A 26,880-nucleotide genomic window follows, 5' to 3' on the forward strand; every position below is an offset into this window, starting at 1 on the left:
GATAAGCTTACTTTCTTACATCGTGAGGTGGTCGGTGATGATCACATAGATCACATAGATCATCACCGACCACCTCACTCATGTAGTAACTTAGTCAGTTGTGCTAAAATGACGTTTATTCAGTGATTTGAACCACGTGCTACTCACGAGGAAATTGTCCATGCATGGTCCGCACAGGTAGCACAATGGTGTTAATTAAAGGATGGAAAGGCTCGGGTTGGAATCCCTTAAATGAGGCGAGGAACTTTTATGGACTTTTTGCATTACGTGGCTCGGTTCGTCGGTCTCAGGAGTGAAGAGCAGCGTTACCCCCTTATTAAACTCAAGTTTTTCATCCTGAAAAATAGGTCGGTCGACCATAGGACACACGTAAATTAATATACATGTATATGGCCATATGGGTTACTTATTTGTGGGCCCTATTATGACAGTTTTTTTTTTTTTTTTTTGGCAGTGGACGGTACTCGGGTGGAAAAGTTCTTGTTTGTATATTACCCCAGGGTCTCACATCTGGCGAGTATAGGCTTGGCACACCCCGGGTCCTGAGCTGGATATCATCATTCTTCTCTTTCTTGGTGATTCCTCTTTCTCTCTCTCAGGGTAACTCGGAAATTTATTTTTTTGGCTGGTGCAGCATAAGCATCAAGCTTCCTTGCATTGTATGGCTAATAATAATAATATTACTGCTGCACGACAACTAGGGCAGTAGAGTTTATAATAAATCATCAATACCAATGTTAATGGTATTTAGCAGTCTCGGGTTTGAACCTCGGTCACTCAAAGAGCGCGTTTTACTGCACTCATGCTTTGACCACTTGGCTACATCACAGACCCACTTTTTAATAAATTATTTAAAGAGTATGACTCATTTTTACGATGGATATGTAATATCTAATATAAAGGATAAGATTCTCTATACAATCTGGCGTATAATATTTGGAATTTCTGGTTTTGAAAGTTATCAAAATATCAGTATAATTTTTTTTTGCCAGTGTTGTTAAAAATAATGGTACATTAATTTTTGTCCACCTTTATCCCATTGGAAATCATTAGATTTATTCGTGAAGATTGTGGGAGAATAGACAATAATGTATTGTGGCGTATTGCAATGCGGGAAACCTCTTTTATCTTTAACAACAGTTCAATTTTAAGAGCTGTTACTATTCTGTGTTGTATTTAGAACTTTCTGTTGGTATTACTTGTGTAGTTGGGACTATTCTGTGGTGTTCGAGAATTGGAAGCGTTTAGATCATAATAATTTCGTCCGTGTGTTGTTTGTATTTTGAAAAAAAAAAAAAAAAAAAAAAGAAAGCGTAGGTGCAAAATGAAACTGGTGAGCATTTTTATCATTCTATCGTTGTTTTTAATTTTGCGTGATCAGAGGCAGACTCTCCATAAGACTTTCTTTTTTTTTTGTTACTGGGAAACCCCGGCCGGCCGCTGGTGTGGTTTCCTGTATCACACCCTGCTCTCCGACACATCCTATTTGTTTTCCTCGGTAAAGAATTTTTGACCCACCCGGCCTCTGTGTGTGATTATGTTACCATGGTTATTAGTACTACAATTTGTAAAGCAGTCTTCTTACATGCTGTTACACAGGGAAGACTGCCTTACAAATTGAAGCAGTATGGCATTAAGGGTAAGTTGCTGTAATGGATAAAATGATGGTTGAGTGGGAGACGTCAGAGAATGGTAAAAATGAACACTGCCCTACGTGGACTAATGTTATTAGTAGAGACCCTCAGGGTTCGGTGCTGGGCCCATTGTTGTTATGTGCATTTATTATTGATATCGATGAAGGTATATTAGGCTTAACGTCCAATTGTGCAGATGATACAAAGGTTGGAAGGGTTGTTAATGACAGTATGCTACTGCAACAGGATCTAGAAAAGTTAGGCAGATGGGCTGAGAAGTGGCAGCTGAAGTTTAACATTGACAAATGCAAAGTACTGGATATGGGTAGCAGTAACCCAAGAGAAATGTACCAACTGTGTGGTACTACACTCAGGGAGGTGGAGAATGAAAAAGACCTGGGGGTAATTGTGTAGTCAGATATGAAGTTCTCTGAGCAGTGCAGATGGGCTGCCAGAGTCTTGTCAGTGATATATAGGAATTTTGCTACAGAGACAAGGAGGTGATTATTGCCTTGTATAAGGCAATGGTCAGGCCACACCTTGAGTACTGCGTACAGTTCTGGAGGCCTCATTTTAGGAAGGATGTAGAGTTGCTAGAACAAGTACAGAGAAGGGCAACAAGATTGGTGAGAGGAACAAAGAAGTGCTCTTACCAAGAGAGGCTTAAGTTCTGCAAGTTGCAGCATCTGGAGACTAGGCACCTGTGAGTGATCTCATTGAGGTGTATAAGGCCTTTAATGGTTTAAGCAGGCTCAGTGCTGATGGGATACTTCCGCTTGTTCAGATTAACCCGAGGGGCATAGATTCAAATTGAGGAAAGAGACTTGTAGAATAGATGTGCAGAAGTTTGCCTTTAGTCAGCGGGTAGTTGATTGCTGGAACAGACTTCCATCTGATGTGGAAGTTGATAGCTTAAATAAATTCAAGGCTGAAATAGACAAACATTTGGAGTTATGAAATGAGGAGTTTTTTTTTTTTTTTTTTGGTTGATGCTGTATAAGCTTGCTTTCTTGCATCATATGCCTCAGCTAATGCTAATGCTAATGCCATATGAAGGTTAAAACACTAAAACGGGACCATGCAAAGATACTTGGGGGCCCGGACGCATAAGGGGTTAAGGGGCCTTGTTTAATTATGTTGAGACTTTGATGGCTCCCTTGATTGGGGGGCCTGGCTTGGCACTCCCCATTTGCACGTCCCTGCACTAGAACAAGCGAAATTATTTGCTCGGTGTTAACATGCCCTGCTAGACTAGGTGTTTGCTCACTATAGATGTTGGTTTGAGTTTTACCTGGGGGATGAAATATTGGCAGAAGTATGTTTAGAGCTGGCACAGGCCCACACAAGACCTTTCCTTCCCAGTTAGCAGCTTCTAGGGAAGAAGATAGCAACCACATATTTGTTGACAATGGCTCAGACGATTACCACATGCATTTGCTTTCCAGTAGAAAGGGATCACACGTAAGTTTTATTTTATTTCGAGACTGGAATGTAGTTCATGAAATGCGTACATGGCAAGATCTAACACATAACTCTGTAACTAAAATACACAGGCCATTATGGCCATGACGTGTGCTGAGAGTTCCTCATATTGGTGGACACACACACAAAGTTGTCAGCTGCAGTAAAACAGTTAAAATAAAGTTGTAAACTTCTGTCACTATGCAGAATATATTGAAATTTATAACTTTGTCATATTGCATTATTCATTAAATAGAATTTTTAAGCTTTGTGAGTTTTGTTATATATATATATTTTTTTTTATATGTATTTTTTGTTTAATGTTATGTGCTGACCTCAGAGGCAGTTGTATGGAAATTTTTGCTACCAGAAGGCAAAATTAGGTAAGAAATTAGAATAGAAATAGATATTACTGCCCGTGGGACAATAACTCAGAATGTTGAAATATTTAGTAGAAGAAAAGCAAAAAGTGTAAGACTAATGAGATAAAGTTTGTGATCTAGTTATCTGGGTGTGTAGTTTTTCTTGTTTGTTTGCAGACTACTGTATGGCGCCTCCGTGGGCAGGAGCAGCAGTGCGTAGCACACGCTTCTTGATTATACCGGGGTTCGAGCCCGTGCCCACCAAATACGGAGGATGCGGAAAGGTCAGAGAATGACCACCGCATATCCCTGGAGCAATATGGCCTTAGTTGCTAATGCTCCTAAAAACTAGATAACAAACAAACAAACAGCACACTAGTGTACATCTGCTGTAGCCATTCTAATAATGTAAGTGTATATGGTGGACCCAACTAACGATGTTGGTAACATCATTAGTTGAGACCACTGTGGTCTCCTTTACAAAAACAAAAAAACGTTTCCTTTAACTTTTCTGGTAGTTATATCTTTAAGTAAATCCCACATCAATGCACTGTGTTGACTGCCCCCTAGTGGTTCTTTTATCATCAGATTCTTAATGTATGAATAATCAGATCAGGAGTAATACTCTCTCCTCTTACGTCTCTGACATGGTGGGGAGAAAACAATTATCTAATTAATCCATAAATGCCTTGCTAGTATGTGAGTGACCAACCCACAAGTTACAGTCAGTATATGGAAAGTTAAAATTGCCCATTATAAGACGTTCTGATTTACTGATCCACTCTATTCCTCTGTATAGTTGACTGTTATACTCGTCAGAATCATTCAACCTATAAAACACGCCAATTCTCATTTTTGTTTTTTCGATGCTTATGTCACACCAAATTAATTGAACATTGCACTGGTCACTCGTGTCAACTGGATTCACTTCCTTAGATTTCATGTGCTTCATAACAAAAGCAAACCTCCTCCCTACTTCTGCCCTTTCTGTACAAGTCTCCAAATCCTAATAGGAATTATACAAAGAGGAGATTCACTTTTCCCTGCTGACTTCAAGAGAAAACTTCCCAGTCATCCAATAAATCCACAAAAGTCTTGCTAGTGTGCGAGTGACCAATCCATAAGTTCCAGTCAATATCTGGGAAGTTAAAATCCCCCATTATAATGCATTAATTTACTGGCTCACTCTATTCCTCTGTATAGTTGTTCATTGTTCTCATCAGAGTTATTAGGTCTATAACACACTGCTACCCACATTTTTGCTTTCCCAGTTTTTATGTCACATCAAACTGATTCAACATTTCACTGTCCATCCAAGTCACCTGGATTCACTGCCTTAGATTTTGTTCCTTAACTAACAGCATAACCCCCCCCCTCCCTTCCTATAATGTCTATCCTTTCTGTACACCTTGTACTCCTCAAATTCCAGTTCTGCACTGCTTATGTCTAAGTGACACCATGTCTGTGATAACCCAACATTATCTGCCTTTGATGTCTTGACCTGCATTTCAAACTCATGTTTTTCAATGAGTAAATTTGTCCTTATTATACACACACATACTGTAATAAGGCCAGCAATTCAATCACTGAAGAAGTGGTACAAGGAATACCATAAATATCTGAGAAATAGCAGTATTCTTCAAGAAATTAGACAGATTTCCTTTATACAGGCTGAAGTGCTCAGATGTTCACTACATTGCATTATATACTGTTGCATTATGTATTATTATATATATTACATTACTGCCAATAACTGCATTTGAAAGTCAAACTTAATTTATTCAGTGCACTATATGCTCAAGTGCTAGGTTAAAAAAAATCATAATTATTACAAACCATGCTCAGAACAGTACAATCAGTTCTGCTATAATGCAGTACACATGTTCCTAAAAATCTCCACGTTATGGTATTTTGCTCATTAAAAACAAGGGCTTATGGGAAAAATAGGGATAGGGGTAGAGCACTCAAAAGAAAATGTTCAGTGTAGTAAGTAAAACACTAAAAAAAGTTAGAAACCCAATAAAATTGCTAACACAGGTTTAAACATCTTAAATTTATAATAAATAAATAAATATTAGAGTAAGTATAGCACTAATATATACATACTAATTGATATTTCTGTTCATGGACTTTTTTTGTTGAGTTGTAAAATTTAAAACAGTAAAAAAGATAAGCAATCAAGTAAGACGAACACGGCACTCACAGATTATACAAGTGAGATATGAAGTACCAAGTTTACGAAGCTTATAAAAATAGGAATGAAAAGAAGATTCTGAAAATTTATTTAATTTTTTTTATGTGATTGAAGATTTCATTGAAGAGGAAACATTTCACCACAATAATGTAAAAACCCACAGAATTCCAGCTATCGGTATTATCACAAATGCAATATGATCGAGTTTACTGCCCATTTATAATAGATTGCCCTAACAGAAAAGCCAATATAAACCAGGAACTGCAAATTGTTTTTATTATTTTATTGTAGTGACTTCAAGAAATGTGCTCCTCTGCTCACACTATCGTGCCTCACAAAATTTCTGTTCGAAGAGAAAAATGCGAGCTCCTGAAAACATGAGTCAGCCTACAATATCAACTGTTATCTTGTGAATACAGTGAATGACAACAGTGTGTCTTTCACCAATGCAACTGCAATAAATGGGAAATATAGCTCTCACACATTTGACATTTTTTAAGCTTCGTAAACTTGTATGTATTTCTGCGCAGTCACTGTTCAGTTTGGTGCTGGGTTTTTTGTTCACCTGGTGTTACTCGTGGACAATGAAATCGTGCATGAGCCAACACGAAAATGGCATTATACTCGGATTGTTCCCTAATATATCACGTTGGAGCAAATTCGCATTGCCAAAATGAGTGTTATAGCAGAACTGACTGTACAGATATGCAAAAAAATTCAATTACTGAATGATATACTGTCTATGATATGTACACTAAAATTTTTTTCATCACTGAGGATTAAATCAAATAGCTTAGATACATGCCATTACCATGAGTATTTAAAAAATGTTCTTAATGAATTTACATAAGTGAACACCATTAACATAAGTGTTAAAAAAAAAAAAAAAAAAAAAAAAAAAGAGGGAAAATTCACAAAGAATCTTTTTACAATGCTGTCTGGTTGTAGCAGAATCCTTCTCTACATACATTACTGTTACCTACATAGAAGTGTCTGCAATTTTTCCAAGATATGACAGGATGGATTACACGATGAGAACCTTGTCAATCAATTTGGCCCTGGAGAGATTGTGCAAGGCTCGTGGTTTAGAATTTTTCCCTACATAATGTATGTGCTTGTCAACATGAGGGACTGCTTCTACAGGGATGGGATACACTTAAACAGAAAGGTGTGCAGGAACATTTGCTAATGCTATCGAGTCAGTGCTAGGTGGGCTGGAAAACTGATATCTTGGGGAGATACACAGAATAATAGATTAACAATAGCAGCAGGCATGTAGGATTCCAATAGAAGCAGTGACTCTTGCACCGCTTCTATTGGAATATGCAACAGCCTGAAAAGCAAGGTACTGGGGATTTCAAGGTCTCCTATGAGTCATCATAGAACAAGGAGCCGACCGGGCTAGCCGGGTGGGTAAAGTGCCTGCCCGGCAACCCAAAGTTCGCGGGTTCGAATCCCGCCTTGGTCTTGGATCAAAGTACTGCAAAAACCTTGGGAGGTGCATTATGGCCACAGAAGCCGATGCACCAACAACTACCAAAAAAAAAAGAACAAGGAAATACATTTGAAATACATCTATATTCCTTCAAGAAATTAAAGACAGATTTCACTTTACAGTTGAAATGCTAAGATTTTTCGATATTTTCCATTTCGATTTAATTGTGCATCATGCTTCTGAAAGAACAGCTAAGTTATTATTTTTACCTTTTGAAGACATAGCAATATGTCTTCAAATTGTGTATCCAAATAGGCATGTGCTGTAAGCTAACATCTCTATTCTTTGTTCAAAGTAAGTGAAATATCAACATATTTTCTATTAGATGACTGGGTTATTTATGACAGCACTTTTTTTCTCCCAGAAATTTGAAAGTGTGGAAATGAATTCTTAATTTGGAGACAATAGTCTTTTGTGTAACTACTTGTGTTACTAAAGGCAACATAACTACCATGGGTTAAGAATTATTACAGCACATAGGTGTGCTTTTATGATAAAATAGGCAGTAGGAAACAAAAATTTGATGCAGAAAAGACAGTGTTTTTATTATTTTTTATTTTATCAGAGCATTATAATCTCTCAAATTGTGAGGTCACTGTCACAAGTTCTGTCAGTCTGATTGATTAATTTCTTTGGGGCAACCTTTCATTTGCCCTTGGCTCTTTATCAAAAATATGCTCAAAAGTGCTGTTTTAATTTTTAGTTGTTATCAGATGTGTTTTTATTATCTTAAATTTAAGTTTTATTTCAGCCTTTAAATATATTATAAACCATTTATTATAATGCTTGAAACAATCTATTCTTAATATTTCAGTACTGCCTTAGTGGACATCCAAATAAAACATGTAGTATTCTGAAGTTTAAGAATACTACAGTTATGTTAGATTGTGGTTTGGATATGACATCAGCATTGCTTTTTTTACCCTTACCTCTGGTTCACAGGTAAGTTTATTTTTTATTCTTTGTTGTTAATAGTTTTTATCAAGATATGGACATAAGTTTTCATGAAATTGTGAACAAAACCCTAAAAGAATTAGAGGTTGAGCAATGATTCTGAAACACATAGGTAGATGTAGGGATGATGTGCCCTATATCAAAATGTTCATGTAGTGGGTAGTGTTGAATCACTCAAATTTTAAAATTTTTCTTGTCATTGCTACCAACTTCCTTAGAATATTTTATATTAAAATAATATATCATGACTTTTTTTCTTTTTTGTAGCCTAAGTAGTGAATACTTGTTGGTTTTCACTTGCCATCTTGTGGTGAATATTTTTTTGAATTCAACTTTTTTTTTTTTTCATGGTCTTTAACATTACAACCACTCTAAAAATAAATTGTAGTGTTCATTGGTCTAATAGTTATTGTTTCAGATTTTAAAAAACTTTTCATTTGTGATGTTGAGCAGCAGAGGCTTGTGATATAACAAAATGGCGATTGCAGCTTACACATAGTTTCACAAATCATTACCTATAATTTTTATAATAGGTAATAAACTATATTCATATATCTGCCATAAACACAAAACATATGACTCATCCATGCAAAGCACACAAAACGTGACATTAACTTGAGTTCCAATCATTCTGTACTCATCCAACACAATTTGTATGGCTTTGGTGACATTATATATGCCTGGACTCCTGCATGCACATGTAAGTACAGGCAGTTCCCGCTTTATGAGTTTTCGCTTTGAGTTTTTTTTTTTTTTTTCCAAGTATCAACAAAATCGAAAATATGAACATTAATTGCAAAAAATGAATGTTAAACATTCGTAAATACCGCATTTCAAACCACACGTGTAGCTATATATACAATGCAGTGCACCCCGCTTTAAGATATTAATCCATTCCAGAGACACCATCGTAAAGGGGAAACACATTTCACCATAATAACATTGCTGGAACTCATAAAGCGAGAACTCCCTGTACTTACATGTGCATGCAGGAGTCCAGGCATATATAATGTCACCAAATGTGTGTGAAATGTGTTTCCCCTTTATCATGAAAATATTGTAATGTGAACCCAATAACACACTGTTTTTTTGGCAATTCGTTTCATGACCTCGGAAGTTGAAATTTTTGCTATATAACTCTCTGAAAGGTTATTTTTATAGTGTAAATTGTATTAGTTACCAATTCAAATCATTAAAATGCACTACACTTTCATCGTTATCATATGTTCCGTTATAAGAATCAATTTTGAACGCCTTTGTGATATTTTTCTAAAACACATTTCTGGAGGTCATTACCATAAAACAAAAACAATTTGCACTCTGGTTTATTGGGTTTTTCTGATAGTGCAAGCAATTATAAACAGGTAGTAAACTCCACGTTATTGCATTTGCGAAAATACCGATAGCTGGAATTGTGTGGTTGTTTATGTTATTATGGTGAAATGTGTTTTCCCTTTACTGAAATTTTCAATCGTATAAAAAACATAAATAAAATTTCAGAATCTTCTCTTCATTTTTTTTTTTAAGCTTCTTAAACTTGTTACTCAGTGCAAATCATGTTAGTTGCAATTTGTGCATTCTGTTAAAAAATGCTTATGCATGCTATTGAAATTTATAAAGAAAAGAGAAGATTATCTTGGAAACAAACCTCTTGAAGCATTTCTGAAGAAGACGATCCTTGTGCAACAAACAGAATGCTGAGCCAGTAATGAGTGATCAACGAGTGTGCATTTAGTCGATAATGATGAAGAATAAACATTCTTTAACATTTGTAAGTCATAAATAATTTCTTTATTATTATAATTTGCTTGATTCTACAGTCTGCATTTTCCCTTCTTTGGATAAATCAATCATTGTTTAAACATAAACTAATTAGCTAACTGATTTCATTGTTGAAAACGTAACCCCTATTTTTAACATTGTCTATGGGAAAAAAAATTCCCGCTTTACGAGCATGCACTAAGAATGAATTAACTCGTAAAGTCGGGCACTACCTGTACCAGTAAGTACCATTTAACACAGGTCTCCACACTTTGCTGCTGAATATAACAAGCTGTATTACAGTCCAAGATCTCAAAATTACATTATTGTTAACACATCAGCATGTTGTATTTGTGTGTATGCTTAAATAAGGTGTGGAGTACAGAGTAATTAAAATGATATTTGATCTTACATTAACTGCATTTGATTAAAAAAAAAAAAAAGCTGGTGGTTGCACAAACTTGTAATTCTGCCATATGTACATTCTACATGTCAATTTTCACCCTTGTGATACTTTCTTAAAATAGTCCTCTTTAAATAAAATGGCTGCCGCATAGATTATTCAACAAAAAGTAAAAATAATTTGCTTAGTAGCAAAGTTTTATGTCTCTCCCCTCCTCCATTTTTTTTTTGGCGTGTCTTTCAATTATCTATTCTTAAAAATTATTTTTATTTTGTCATGTTTACATTTTTTTTTAACATGTTTGAGTGTGCCCTTTTGGAATTTATGTTGACTTTGCAACACATAAGTGATAAAGTGTTTTGAATGTATATAAAGGTTGTTAGCTTTTCAGTGCAGTTGGTTACATCGTTGGCTTGTGGCTAGGTTACATGTTTTCACTATCACCAATTTTTTATGTTTTAACCAAATGAAGTTGGTAGATAATTATAAATTATTTTTACTTAGGAGTCCTATGTTTAGTGATAGTTTGTGCATGTTCAGGAATCCAGACATAACTCACCATCAAAGCTGTACAGCTCAGTTCAGTTTCAGGAGCATCTGTAATTGAGTAGCTCAGTGAAAATGCTTTGTCAGATGTTCTTTTACAGTGTGCAGTGTTATTATGATATAGTTTAGTTCTAAATTTAAAAACATTACCTGTAATAATAATTTATTTAGTCTTAGCCAAGTAAAGAGAATTTGGTAGTCAGTATATTGTTAAAGCCTTTTTCAGTACATTCCATGGAAGAAAAATTAGAATTTTTAAAATCTTGCAAAATCTATTCCAAATATAATACAACAATAGTTAGTCAATCATATTAAAAACATGAGAGTTCAACAACAACTCATATCAAAAATGTTTTGTGCCTTACACTTTATGGCAATGCTAATATATTGATGTAATTAAATAGTGAATGTAGGCAGACTATTGTGGTACATAACGAAAAGTAAAACATAATAGATATATTTTTATATAAGAAATATGAGCCAGGAAAGATTGTCTGCCCTAGTTTTGCTTTAGTTATAGACATATATTAAATTTTAATTAGAAGAGAGTAGGCACACTATAGCCCCCACAGCTTGTGCACCCCTAAACCCACAACACACACACGCACACACATACTAATCAGAAGATGATTAACAACTTTTCACAAAGCAACGAGCATTCAATGCAAAACTGAACTCCTTTAGGATCCAGATGACCTGTGTTTGCGGCGAGGCTGAAACATGGACGCACATCATGCATGACTGTACACACTACGAAGACCTTCGTTGCAGACTAACAACAGAAATCACTTACCTCCCAAGGAACCAAGAGATGCATCTACTGAACTCCCTGGAGGAATATAAGGCCCTAACCAAATATGTGCAAGAACTGTTCACCAGATGCAGAACCCTAAATGCAGTCCATAGGGAACACTAACTAGAACCTTCTGAACCAACACCTAGGCTTATGACAGTGACAAAACTAGAAGACAAAGCCACACCGAGCACATACCACCTAACTGCACCTGAAGGAACAAACCTGGACGGGTCGACGACCCATGCTTGAATAAAACCGTGATGGGACAGGCGCAGACTAAATGACAGACACAACTTGCACAACCAAATGGAACAGGTCACTCAAACTGTGACAACAACTACCTGTTCAACTGGTCACTGGACCTGATTCCAAGAGCGAGATACAAATGACAGAAAAATCACCTGAAAAGACGAATCACCAGAGGAGCAAAAACCACCACATTAGACAGCACCTGATGGGACCTACTCCACTGAGAGGAAACCACAAGCCATACTGTAACCTACCTAACCTACCTGGATTGGACATTTTTTTGGTCATGATTGCAGCTCCGCTGCCATATAGCTGCCTGGCAATCTGGACTGGGCACCTTGCCTGGCCCACTTTCTTTCCTTATCCTGGTAGGTGGAGCGAATGATCTACCCTCTCCTCTCCTCCTTTATTTTAAATTAAAAACTCCTCGTTATGGCTCCTAAAGTTAATAAACCTCATCACAGAGAAGAAAAGAAGAACAACATTAAAGTTAGTGACAAACTTGATATAATCGAAACTATTGCATTAGGTCACCTGAAAAGTTAATTCATACACCCTTGTGCATTGTGTCTGTAAATTGAGTATGTTTTCTGGTTGATTTGCCTGTTTTTCTGGATGAAAAACTCCAGTTTCTGGGGGGAAAGCCTTGGTATCTACGTCTGAAACCGACTAAGTCAGCCACAGAGTGAAAAAAAGTCCATAAGTTCCTTGCATCATCGACGCGGAGAACGGTGACGATACCACTATGCTACAGGCACAGACTAAACTTGATGTAATAAAGAAAATAGAATGGGACGTAAGCAGGACTGTATTAATGGCAGAATATAACATTGGTTCATCAACATGTTTATTTTTTATGTGCAGTTAATAAAATTGCATTCTTAATCTTTCTGTTTGTTATTTAATTATTATTTCTGCATTAAATATATCTAAAAAAATTGTGTCGAGCATGCATAGTGAAAGTTAAGTGAAACTACTTTAGAATCTTATGAAAGGTTTATTATTTCAATGTTACAGTGGTTTAATATTTACAATTGTTTTACAAGTTTATTACAAAGTTTTTACAGATCTCTCCTTTGTACTCAATGGAGGTGGATTTGGTTGTTTTTTGTTTTGGGATTTATTAGGCACATTGGCAACTATGGCGATAGTTGCCAAAGGGAATTCGATGGTCTCATTTCATGTATATTTGCTCTGTATGTCTTACAATGCTCACTATTATTCTTTGGCATGTTGAAAATTTTTAAAATTGGACTGCTAGAAGCTGAGATATAGTGAATTAAAATTTAAACATGACATGTGCATGATTTACACCATGGCCCGCTGTAGGGGTACTGATTGCGTCATGTGTCGCTGCTACGTACGAAGTACATCATTTCGTGGCAATTTTTATCAATCCACAGATGCAAGTTACTCCCATATGAAAACTGCCTGTGGCGTGCCTAAAGAAGTTTCACTTCTATAAAACTTTCTAGATAACAGAAAAATCTAAATAATGGCACCTTCAATCGCCGAAGGCACCATTATTCTGAAAGTCTACTGTATATAGATTACTGCTAAGTGAATTTTTTCAGCATGGTCTGTGCTTGCTAACAGGAGAGACTGCTTCTACAGGGATGGGGTACACTTAAATAGAAAGGGTGCAAGAATATTTGCTGATGCTATCGAGGCAGTGTTAGGTGTGTCGGAAAACTGCTAGCTTGGAGGGATTCACAAACTAAAAGAGTAACAGTAGCCGCAGGCAGAGGCAAAAGTGATTCTTGCACTGCTTCTATTGTAATGAGCAGCAGCCTAGAGAGCAGGTTGCTGGGGATTTCCAGAGCTGCTGGGAGTCATCATGGAACAAGTAAATACATGGTCTGTGTTAGGGTAACTAATAGTAAGAACAGGTGCATGTATACTTGCATGTACACCAATGCTAGAAGTATAATAAATAAATTTGATAAATTTGAAGTGCTGATTAAGACATCAAAGGCAGATATTGTAGGGATACCTAATGACTCTGATGAGTACAACAAATAATTGTGCAGAGAAATAGGCCAGTAAATCAGAATGTCTTGTAATGGGGGATTTTAACTTTCCACATATTGACTGGAACTTGTGGGATGGTCACTCACATGCTAGCAAGACTTTTGTGGATTTATTGGAGGATTGTTGTCTACAGCAAAATGTTCGAGGGGGCAACCAGAGGAGGGAGTAATACAGGCTGACCTCAATTAACACGATTAATTCGTCCGGCGAGCGCATCACGCAAAACAGAAACACGTTAATGAATTATAATAATCAATAGAAAAAATTATAATTGGTCCTTGACCTTCAGGAATGTCCATAAAGAATTTTAAAAATACCTTTTAAATAACTTTTTAACTGTATACCATGTAAAATATAATGAAAATAATTATGGAATTAAATGTTTATTGCATAAAACAGCAGTTCCCAAACTGTGCGCCGTGGAATATTTTAAATTTTCGAGGGAAACACAGCGATACTTGACATCCGTCAGACACCGTGCGAACTACTAGCTCGAGGTATTTCACAGTTTCAGCATTTCTTAAGTTGTTTGGACCTAACTACTTAATAAACGGAAATGTTAGGTATTTATTTTTGTCTAAGCGTGTCACGAAAAAATTACTGAGACACTAAGGGTGCCGTGAACTGAGAAGGTTTGGGAACCTCTGACATAAAATACACAATGAAGAAACAATTTGTTATGGAAATATTTGAACAGTGTTGACTTTCTCTTTTTCATCAATCAATTCCGATAGCCAACAAAAATCTTCTCTGGGCCCTGGCGAAATAAATATCGCTGAGAACCTCAAACCTTTTGTTTGGGGTTCTCTGCGATACGAAAGATTTCATCTAGCTCTTTTACCATTATCTCCTCCTCGGTAACATTTTAATCTGGCTCATTTAAAAATTTAGAGTTTTTAAATGCAAGTCAGTGTTGACTTTGTTAGCGGGAGACAAACAAGTAACACATCTTCCGATGGGTGATGGAACACACTGAGGCGGGCAGCAGGCAAACGTTTGTTTATTGCCCGTCCGATATGCAGTAAGCTTAATGCAAGATTCAAATTTTTTTTTTAACTGTCACATAAAAAAAAAAAAAAAAAAAATTGCGTTAACTGGAAATTTGCATCGTGTAAAGTGAAAAGTGGTATAATTTTTTCAAATAGCGGTAACTGAAAAGTGCGTTAATCGAACTCGGGTTATGCGAGGCCTGGCTGTACTTTTGATCTGATTATCAGCAGTGATTATTCATGCATTAAGAATTTGCAGATAAAGGAACCACTAGGTGACAGTGATCACAGTGTACTGATGTGGGAATTAACCTTGGAATCAAGGAATTAACCTTGGAAGGTACTAGGCTTTTCATGCCAACTAAGAAATACTGTTCAAGGTGTAGGCCTAAATGGATATCAGATGAATTAATGCAGCTCGTGGCAGAGAAGAAAAATGCATTGGACGCTTATAAATTATCAGGCGACACAGAAGCCTATGGCAGATATAAGCTAGTCTGTAATCAAGTCACAAAGGAGGTTAGGCAAGTGAAGGCTGATTACAAGAAATCCTTGGCAAAGGATGCAAAGAAAAACAACAAAGACTTCTTTACTTATATAAACTCTATAAGGAAGAGGAAGAATCAGATAGGTTTACTTGATGTTGGTAGTTCGACTGTTGATTATCCTGCTCAGATAGCTGACAAACTGAATGAGTATTTTGTATCTTTATTCATATATGAAGAATTCTGTAAGGAAGGAGAGGACAGAAGTTTACTAAACTCTAACAGGGGGCTAAATAATTTTGTAATAACCTAGAGCAAAATGGAGGAGAAATTGTTGAAGTTAAACATAAAAAAGCACCTTGGGTGGATGGAATCTGTCCAATTATATTGAAAGAGGCAGTGAGGGAAGTTAGCAAACCCTCAGCCATAATTATGAGAGCATCCTTAGATTCATGGTAGGTCTCCATGGACTGGAGATGTGGAAATGAATCTGCAATTCACAAAGAAGGTTCAAAGGGTGACAAATAATTATAGACCTGTTAGTTTAATATCAGTTCCGGGGAAAATAATGGAGTCACTGGTTAAAGAATTGATACAGATCACCTAGACAAGACTGCAGTAATAGTTTAGACACAGCCTAGGTTTGTTAAGGGGAAGTCTTGTTTTACCAATTTGATTGGATACTATCATGTTTTCACAAAAGAACTGGATGCAAAAAATAATTTTGATATCATATACTTTGATTTCAGGAAAGCTTTTAATACTGTTGCACATGGAAAACTGCTTTACAAATTGGAGCAGTATTGCATTAAGGGCAAGTTGCTACAGTGGTTAAAGGGATGGTTGAGTGGGAGACTGCAGAGAGTTATTAGTGAAGTCCCCCAGAGTTCAGTGCTGGGTCCATTGTTTTGTGTATTTATCAATGATATCGATGAAGGTTTATCAGGCTTAATGTCCAAATTTGCAGTTGATACAAAAGTTGCCAGGGTTGTTAATGACAGTAAAGACAGTATGCTACTGCAACAGGATCTAGAAAAGTTAGGCAGATGGCTGAGAAGTGGCAACTAAAGTTTAAAATTGACTAATGCAAAGTACTGCATACTTTGCATTTGTTGCACTAATGCATTATTAACTTTGCATCTGTTGCACTAACCCAAGAGAAACATACCAACTGTGTGATACTACATTCAGGGTGGTGGAGAATGAAAAAGACCTGGGGTAATTGTGCAGTCAGGTATGAAGTTCTCTGAGCAGTGCAGATGAGCTACCAGAGCAGGTCATGGAGTTTTGTCAATGATATATAGGAATTTTGCTAGCAGAGACAAGGAGGTGATTATCCCCTTGTATAAGACAATGGTCAGTCCACATGAGTACTGCGTACAAGTCTGGAGGCCTCATATTAGGAAGGATGTAGAGTTTCTAGAACGAGTACCGAGAAGGGCAATGAGATTAGTGAGAGGAACAAAGGGGTGCTCTTTATCAAGAGTGGCTTAAGTTCTGCGAGTTGCGGCATTTGGAGACTAGGCACCTGCGAGGTGATCTGATTGAGGTGAATAAGGTCTTGAATAGTTTGAGAAGGCTTAATGCTGATGGGATACTTCTGCTTGTTTAGATTAAGAACCCGAGGGGCATAGATTTAAATTGAGGAAAGTCAGTTCTAGAATAGATGTGCAGAAGTTTGCCTGTAGCCAGTGGGTAGTTGAATGCTGGAACAGACTTCCATCTGTTATATAAATTTAAGGCTGAACTCTAGACAGATATTTGGAGTGGCCAGATGGGTGAAATGGGAAGGGTTTATTTTTGGCTGATGCTATATAAGCTTGCTTTCTTGCATCATATGCCTCAACTAATGCTAATATTGATACAGTACAATGGTAGCAGAGTACAACTTTCTTCTAAGCAATTTTGAAAAGCGAATAAAAAACAAATTAACCAACTACAGTCCATTCCAGTTATTTGGGACACATCGGGCTAGTGCATTTTGGCCCGATTAAGCGGCTGCCCCAATTATCCGAAGTTTCACGTAAATAGTTAAAAATACAATGTACCCCTCCACTTTAAAATTGGTTCACTGTACAATCAAATCACGTTAAGACAAACTCAACATAGTAAACTACCGTTCACTATACGATGTGCAGTAAGCGCCGGTCATTGTAATCACGTTTGTGAATTGAATTTTAATTCTATTAAACAGCGATTCTAATTAGCAAAAATAGGAGGAATGTTATCCACAGGCTATAAAAGCAAAGATATATTAAGCACAAATTTACTCTTTATTACCTTACCAATTAAAAAATTAAATGATACGTGAAAATCGGAAAAATATACGTGATAATCGGAATAATTAATATGTATTTGAAAAGCGAATAAAAAACAAATTAACCAACTACAGTCCATGTAATATGTACATACTAACTAAACTAGTTGACATTTCTGTTCACTGACATTTGTGGCTGGCGGTTATAATTTAAAACAGTAAAAAGATAAGCAATCAATAACAAAGAACACAGCACACACAAATTGCAAGTAACATGATACGCGCAAGTGAGAACGGAGTAACGAGTTACAAAGCTTTAAAAATAGGAGTGAAGAGAAGATCTGAAAATTAATTTTTTTATATGATTGAAGATTTCATGGAAGTGTAAACACATTTCACCATAATAACCTACAGAATTCCAGCTGTCGGTATTATCGCAAATTCGGTAAGATCGAGTTTACTGTCCGTTTATGATAGATTTCACTAACAGAAAAGCCCAATAAACAGGTGACTGCTTATTGTTTTATGGTTGTGACCTACAGAATTTCGACCGAACCATCTGACAATCGTAGGGTAATCTCCAGTGCTGCGGTCTGCTGCCCCAATTAAACAGCATGCTGTCCCAATTAAGCGAAGTAAACCCGGCTATTTTCTAGATTGGGTTCTGTTTTTTTTTAAATTTGCCCCAAATAAACGGCTGCCCCGATTAACCAGTGGCCCAAATAACCGGAATCTGCTATATCAGATAAACACAAGTAACAAGTGAACTATTAATTTTAATAAAAGATAAAACAAAAATCAATTTTTAAGTAATAAAAATATAATCCTGCTTAGCAGCCTCCAAAAACCACACCATAATCTTGGCACCAGATTAGTATCATATGATAATTGAATGATTTTTAATTTTGATTGTTAAATGTAGAAAGCTTAAACTAATAAATATAAACGTTATTTTATTATTATTATTATTATTATTGTTTTTTTGCTGAAATCTTAATTTTATTTTTTTTGGTTTCCTATCCAAAAGGGCTTGACATCCCTGATCTATAGGCTTCTCCCAGTTAGATATGGGGGGGGGGAACATATTTAGAAAATGGTTTAATGTAGGTAATGCAAATGTGCGTGATCTGATGTCAGCAGAAATAATTATTGATACATGATCAGGCATACCTGATCATGTATCAAAAATTTGATCATGTAAAAAATTTATTTATTTATTTATTTGTCTTTAATGCTACACTTTTAACATTAGCAGTGGCAAATAATGTGAGAAAGCAAGTATATGTAGCATTGGCCATAAAAAAAAAAAAAGAAAGAAAACTTCCCATTTCACCTATCCATTTCCTCTAGTAGTTTGTTTAGTTCTTCCTTGAATTTCTTTAAGCTATAAACTTCCACAAGGACAGATGGAAATTTGTTCCAGTAATCAACCACAACTGGCTGAAGGCAAACTTCTATACATCTATTCTGCAACTCTTCTTCCCCAGTTTGAATTTGTGTAGCCTGAGCAAAAGGAAGAATCTCATCAGCTTGCTTGATGTTGTTTCAAACCCTTAAATGCCTTAATAAGACCACCTTTCAAGTGCCTAGTCTCCTGACACTGCAATTTGCAGAACTGAAGCCCTTTCTTGGTAAGAGTACCTCTGTTTTCCTCACCAATCTCATTGTTCTCTGTATTTGTTCCAGCAGCTCTACATCCTCCTAAAATGAGGCCTCTAGACCTGTAGGCAGTACTCAAGATGTGGCATGACCATTACCTTATGCAATAGGATAATCACCTCCTTATCCCTGCTAGCAAAATTCCTGTATATCATTAACAAAACTCCATGACCTGCTCTGGCAGCCCGTCTGCATTGCTCAGAGAATTTCATATCTGACTACACAATTACCCCCATATCTTTTTCATTTTCCACTCCACTGAGTGTGGTACCACAAAGTTGATATGTTACTCTGGGTTATTGCTTCCCATATGCAGTACTTTGCATTTGTCAATGCTAAACTTCAATTCCCATTTCTCAGCTCATATGCCTAACTTTTCTAAATCCTGTTGTAGTAGCATACAGTCATTCCTGTCATTAACTGCTTTGCCAACCTTTCTGTTATCTACAAACTTGGACATTAAGCCTGATATGCCTTCATCAATATCATTGATAAATATAGAAAACAACAATTGGCCCAACACTAAACCCTGGGGGGGGCTCTTCTAATAACATTTAGTCCACAAAAAGCAATGCCAATTGATTACCACTCGGTCTTCTCCCACTCAACCATCCCTTTATCCATAGCTGCAACTTTCCATTAATGCCACACTGCTCCTGATAGTACAGCAGTCTTTTATGTGTAACAGTATCGAAAGCTTTGCTGAAATCCAAGTACAGTAAGTGCTGGTTATAGTGATCATGTTTGCAAATTGAATTTTGATTCTAATAAGCGAAAATCGACAAAATATTATCCAGAGGCTATAAAAATAAAGATATAAAGCACAAATTTTCACTTTATTACCATAGGTTTATTACCAATTAAATGATAAATAAAAATCTGAAGAATATTCCGATTTTTACATTCCAAACAAAATAAAAATAAATTTATTCAAAGGTTAGCGAAATAAAAATAAATTTCTACTTATGTACATAGCTTAATTAATATACATATTAATTAAACGTAACACTTTGTCATATGATTATAATTTAAAATTGTCACTTATTTTAGATTGCTTTAAATTATCACTACAAAATATATTTATAGATTTTTCAATATTGTCTATATTCACGATCACTTGTACCAGTTTCTTCCAACGCTCTTGTCAGGATGGCTAATGCTTCATGTGTTTGCCATTTTGTAACTGGAATTCGTTCGGGTTCATTTTACTCCTCCTTGGCAAAATTATTACTAACAGACTGGGTAATTTCTTCATCTGTTAAAGCTGTAGTAACCTGTAGATCACCATCTGTGTCCACCCAGTCATTAAACTCCTGTTCACCCATGTCTTCAGGCTTTTCAACATGATCAGTATTGTGACTTAGTTGCCCATCATGAATAATTAATCCACATTTTTTGAAACAGTTGCTAATGCAGGTTTCGGAAACTTCATTCCAGGAACTCATTGTCATATGAAATGCATCTAGAACAGTTATCTGCTTTGTGATATCGGATGATGTTCCCAAAACTTCATCTATAGACTGGATGATTCTTCGCCTCATATCCGATCTATAAAAGGTCTTAAAGGTTTTTATTATTCTCTGGTCGAGAGGTTGAATCAGAGGGGGGTTCCCCCCATCTCTGTGTTGTATTCTTTGTGAGTGACACAGAACTCTGTGGAGGCCAGAGATTTAAAAAGTGTGTGGGGAGTGGTCTGTTGTGTAGTGTTATGTTCTGTTGTTTCTCCGACCATTTAGCCGTTAGGCCCCTATTGGAACCCACTGTGCCCACACTTTGCCATGAGGAGGCAGGTCAGGCACCAAGTAGATTATTTAAATACTCTGGCAGGCTCCACCACCTAATTTCCAAGGATTTCAGTGGCAAGGCCTATAAAAAAAAAAGAAAAAAGAAAAAAAGGGGTGTACACTAAAATTTGGTCGAAAGAGATTCACAAGAAAACAGTAGAATTTAGATGTTGATTAGAATTTGGCGGCATTGTTAAGGGGTGTACTCGGTCGGTTTAGTGAGAGAGACTGAAGACTGGGGAGAAAACAGATAGAAGAATGGGGACGATAGAGTAGGCATCCCCAAAGAGGTCAGTGGAAACGAGCCCCACCAGGCAAAGTATGGGGGTAGGCAGGTAGGAGAGGAGACAGAGACCTGTCTCCTCCCTCCCTCCCCGGGGATGAATACCTTAAAAGATATCTGCTCTATAACGCCATCAACCTTTGCCCCTGGTAGCCATACCCTGGTTCTCTTCCACCTATCCTTTTTGCACAATATATTCCCCTTTTCCCTGATAATAGGGTCACTGACAACTAGTTTCTGTGGGACCAGTGTATTCTGCCTTGGGGATTGCCGCTGTATTGCCTGATGTTCAAGTGCAAGTTCTGGTGTTGATATGAGCAGCTGAGAGCTTGATGGGCCCTTAGTTTAAATTCTTTGAGGGCATCTACCCTCTTCTTTAAGCTCTTATATAGGCCCATAACAACACAGAGTTGGCGCCTGATTACTCCTTACATCGAGCACACACACACACAAAGACATTCCCCTTGGCAATATCATGTCCCATTCCTGACTTCTCCACAAACATCAAACAAGCAGTACATTTCAAAGGCTGTGATTCAGAGTACAACCACCACCCTCACTCAGTTCTCCCCTGAGCCACAGCACTCCCACTAGCTTGAGCCTTTTGCTTTGCTGCTCTGCTCTGAGGCATGATTTCGATTCAATTAAAATTTCAAATTCAATACAATTAAAAATGTAATGCTAAACTTATCCCAATTCAGTTATAACACTATAAATATATATTTCAGTATCGAGTTTTATCTCCAACCCTATTTGATGTCTTCAAATTCACTTCAAATTCATAAAGTTTATTTACTATGTCCTAACATTGATATATGTACAAGTATACATACATCTGTTCTTACTCTTAGTTACTTGAACACAGCCCATGTATTTACTTGTTCCATGATGATTCTCAGCATTCCTTGAAATCACCAGCACTTTGCTTTCCAGGCTATTCATATATTCCAATAGAATCAGTGCAAGAATCACTTTCACCTCTTCCACTGTTAATCTATTATTCTGTGAATTCCCCCAAGCCAGCAATTTTCCAACCCATCTAACACTGCCTTGATAGTATCAGCAAATATCCTTGAACCCTTTTTATTTAAGTGTATCCCATCCCTGTAGAAGCAGTCTCTCCTGTTCACAGACCACACTGAGAAAAATTCTGTCCCACGAGCCTTGCACAATCTCTCCAGGGCCGAATTGATTGACAAGGCCTTCATCATATACTCCCTGATATTTTGTCAGGGCAGAATTGCAGACTCTTTCAAATTTAACCCAACTCGTGACATTTTTTTCAACATTGCTCACTTTCTTTCAACACTTACCATGAAATACTTCAGTTCTGTAAGTTGCTGTACTTGGATGCTAATCACTTTTTAGGAGACCTGATTGAATTGTTTACTACTTTAAATGGATTGAATAAACTAAGTGCTAATGGCATCCTTATTCTTTCTTGATCAACATAAGGGAACATAAATTGAAAAAGGATGGTTGCAGAATAGATGTGGGAAATTTTGCATTCATTCAGAGTTATAGACTGGTGAATAAACTTTCATGTGGTATTGTGGAAGTCGGTAGTTTTAATAAATTTAAGGAAGGATTAGGCAAATTATTAGAGGGGATGGATGGCTTATGTAGTTAGTTATATTTTTATTTATTTATTATTATTATTTTTTTGATACTGTATTAGCTTGTTTTTTTTACATCATTTTCCACTAATAATGTTAATAATTAAAGTTATTATTTCAAGTTAATGAAATTGAATCATGATACCTAAAAGGATGTAGAGAAATTACTGCACCAAAAATGTAAAATTGAGGCATTTTCATGATTTTTCATTTGATATCGTTCAATTTACAATTTGGTCTTCAGCAATCAATTTATACTGGCCAGCACTGTCAAGAAGCCTACAACAAATTCAACCACTTCATTAAAAACAATTATTGTAGAATGGTCAGTCAGTATACCCATAACATAAGTCTGTATGTTATTTTTATAAAAAATTATTTTAATTTTTTTGATTCACGAAGTTATTTATTTTTTCTTCCAAATTATTCAGTATTTTTCCTAGGTGACGTGACATACTATGTAGCACATCGGAGAAAAGTTTAGACATCTTTTCATATTACAAACTACATCTACCAGAGCAATGCACACTTTAATTATAATACCTTGTATGTATATAAGAAATATTTTTTGTTGCAAAATATGATTATTATTTATTCTTTCTGTTGATTCAGTGTGTGTGTGTGTGTGTGTGTGTGTGTGTGTGTGTGTGTGTGTGTGTATTATTATATTTTTAATAAATAATTTAACTAAAATAAAGTAATATAAAAATAATTAATTTTTAGCCCACGATTAGCTCATTTGTCATCTTGGACTTCAAAGGGAACTACAGACATTCAGTTGGAAGGAGTATGTTTTATTTATTTATGTTTACTTTTTATCTTTTTTATATGTTAATCCCTTAATTTGATAATATATTTCAGAATCATCCTCCTTTAACTGGTAGGAAGGTGTTGTAGTGCATGTGGATTTACATTCTATAGATTATATAAAAATAACAAAAAGATAAAAAAAAACATTCTATAGATTATAAAGAATGTAAATCCATATGCACTGCAATACTTTCCTAGCAGATTCTATAGAAATACAATAGAACCTCATATCTTTAAAGTGGTTAGGATGTACTGTGAGATAAAGAAAACTTCACATGTGTTGCTTGTGGGTACATGGTAATTAATATAGATTTTGTGCTTTTATCATTGTTGCTAGTTTTTCTGTATTGCCAGAATCATCCAGAGGATGACGAACAAATGCTTCTGGTGAAGAATGAAGAAATAATGTCTGATCATGGTTTTCAAAAATATCTGAAAAATTTACTTGAACCTCAGTTTTAGTACTGCAACTAGATATGGGAGTGGATAACTGCCAAGTTGCAATCCAACCGTGTGTGCATATTGGATTGCAACTTGGCAGTTATCCACTCCCATATCTAGTTTCTAGTTTCTAAAGATAGTGCAACACCCCAGAAATTAATTTATTTCATTTTATAGCTTTACACATCCATGCAGCTAGAGGAGTTTTGCATGAGAGCTGTTTACAGTGTTTCTTATTATGATGTTACAGTTCATTCAATGCTGAGGTCTCAAGACTGTCTGTAGCTGAGAGAGAGAGAAAAAAAACATTTCTGAATGAAAAACTCTGCAGCCTCCAAGAAAATTCAACTTTTTTCCATGCACAATTGAGAAAGCTCAATTGTGCATGGAAAAGGAATAATTCAAAATTTCTTCCATTGGATATGGAATTTCATTCTATATCTTTTGATATAGAATATAAAATGACACAATGTGTGGGAAAGGTAAACTGTAGGTTTTGGGAATGATATTTTATTCAGGTACTTAGGAAACTATAACAGCACATTACTGAACATGATAATAATTATGTTTCAGGAGTGGCTGCACCATATTAAACACATGAATAATACAGTGTAAAACACATGAATAATACAGTGTAAATACAAAAATTAGCTGCAGATATACTAAATATATAACACATTTGCCAGTGGTCGTAGGGCACTTGCAAATCTCACAAATAAAAATGGAAGCTGTTTCAACTAACAGCTAACTGGTTACTGTAAAATTAACCAACTGTTTAGGGGGTGTGAACATGGGTAACAGTATCTCAATGTTGAAATTGACATTGTTAAACTCAGGGTTTAACCTCCCATGTGGAAGGTTGCTGTGGTATAGGCAGCTAGTATTTTCTACAGTACTGTCTTAAAGTTTTTCTGTCTTTGCATATCAAAAATTTTGTCATGTCTGAGTGCTGTTAGATGCCAGCAGATGATTAACTGTAGACCATTACAGATGCTAAACTGTCTACAGTGCTCTGTTTTCATTTTGATAATATAGAAATGAAACAGTTACCCAAAAAGGTGTTCTGTTTTCATTATACAACATACAGTTCTGTGGTTTGGTAAATGTTTTTTTTTTTTTTTTTTTGTTTTTTAAACTCTACATGAAATATATGGCATGATGACAATTTGTAAAAGTAATAAAGTAACTGTATATAGTTAGAAAAAGTCAGATAGACCCTTCATTGATAACCAAATAAGGTAGGATAAGAGATATTTTGCTGATGACAGAGTAAAAATACATTCAAAATGGCCTAAGATGCTGATGCAGCAGCAACAATAGCAGAATGTACAATTGTCTTTATTAAAATATGAAGGTTGTTCAGAATCACAGAATTAGGTGATTATACGTAACTGCCCTATGCTTGTTCCTTTTTTCTGAATTAAACTCTTAACTTTGCCTATCATCCATTTTAGCATCTTAATTTAGAGAACTTGAGCACTGGTTCAAATGTGTTTGTGGCTTTGAGGATAAATCCCTTTAATATTTCTCATAGCATATTTGTATTTGTTACTATACAGTAATCTCTTCAGTTAATTGAGCCAAAGAAATATCTCATTCCATTATAGTCCCTTCTCCTGAAATTTAAGTTCTTGCTTTTGCCTTTGACCATATTGTTTTTTTTTTTGGTATTGTGGACACTGCTGCATTTGTCAAGTTTTTGATATACTTAGTCACCCTAGTGAAAATCAGATCTAGGATGTTAGAGCTTCTTATGCTCTCTCAGACATGCAGGAATAAGTAGCAGTCATCCAGTTTGGTAAAAAAAAAAAAAAAAAACCTTACCACTTAGTGTATTTCTGGTTCATGTATTCCAGTGCATAAGGGATAGGGTGAAGTTGAAAGCTGATTATACAAATGCAGTTTCAAAGAGAGATAAAAGTGCAGATTGGGAGTTCTCATATGTGAAAACAGAAAAGAGAGTAAATCAAATATTTGTGTGAGCATTATAAGAGAATAATGAGGTAAGACAGGCAAAAGCTGAGGATGAGAAAGCATTAGCAAAGAGGGCTAAGAATAGGGATAGGAAGTTCTGCATGAATACAAAAAAGAAGAGAGTAAATGAAATAGGTCCATTAATTGGTTGCAGTGATAAAGAGTCCAGCAGACATGGCAGATAAGTTGAACAGATACCTCTCAAGATATTTATTGTTGAAAGTGAGTGCCAATCTCTCAGGAATATTAAGGGTCGGATTGCTGCAAAATGAGTAAAAAGGCTGCATGTGAGTGTATCAGATTATTAGGAATTGACAAAGTTAGTGTCATTAGACTGGGAAAATCCCCTTTTGCTAGAGAAATGATAATGTCGTTCCAGTTTACAAATGTGGTGCTAAAGAGGGGTTGGTTAGCTATAGACCAGTGAGTTTTAACTTGTGTGGTAGGGAAGATCATGGGGTCTCTGTTTAAGGATGTGATTCAGGACTGTCTTCACGAGAATAGTATCTTCAATAGATCCTGGAATTGGTTTGTCCCAGGAGATCATTCCTGAACTAATTTGGTAAATTACCATGATGTTGTCAATAAACAGTTGTTTGCAGGTAATAATTTTGACATTATACCATCTGAACTTCAGTAAAGTTTTTGATACTGTCCACATGGAAGGTATTTATGTAAATTAGAAAAAGTTAAAAT

At 36.0% G+C, this 26,880-nt stretch overlaps 1 protein-coding gene across 7 annotated transcripts in view; it reads left to right on the forward strand.

Annotated features, from left to right (window-relative positions):
* Window positions 1-1,313: 1,313 nt before the first annotated feature.
* The window catches only part of IntS9 (integrator complex subunit 9), a 370,946-nt gene continuing 345,379 nt past the window's right edge, over window positions 1,314-26,880 (forward strand). For 3 of the 7 annotated variants that reach the window (XM_090373281.1, XM_090373278.1, XM_090373279.1), the window contains exons 1-3: window positions 1,314-1,333; window positions 7,961-8,088; window positions 23,683-23,746. In XM_090373281.1, coding sequence (XP_090229407.1) covers window positions 1,325-1,333; window positions 7,961-8,088; window positions 23,683-23,746 — 201 coding nt within the window. In that variant the 5' untranslated portion in view covers window positions 1,314-1,324. Of the gene's footprint in view, window positions 1,334-1,427; window positions 1,640-3,462; window positions 3,479-7,960; window positions 8,089-23,682; window positions 23,747-26,880 lie in introns of those variants that run through there. The other 4 variants (XM_090373284.1, XM_090373283.1, XM_090373277.1 and 1 more) reach the window with 4 other exon arrangements.

Source organism: Mastigoproctus giganteus, chromosome 5, assembly GCF_048544385.1.
Source record: "Mastigoproctus giganteus isolate SK-2022 chromosome 5, ASM4854438v1, whole genome shotgun sequence".
NCBI lineage: Eukaryota > Metazoa > Arthropoda > Arachnida > Uropygi > Thelyphonidae > Mastigoproctus > Mastigoproctus giganteus.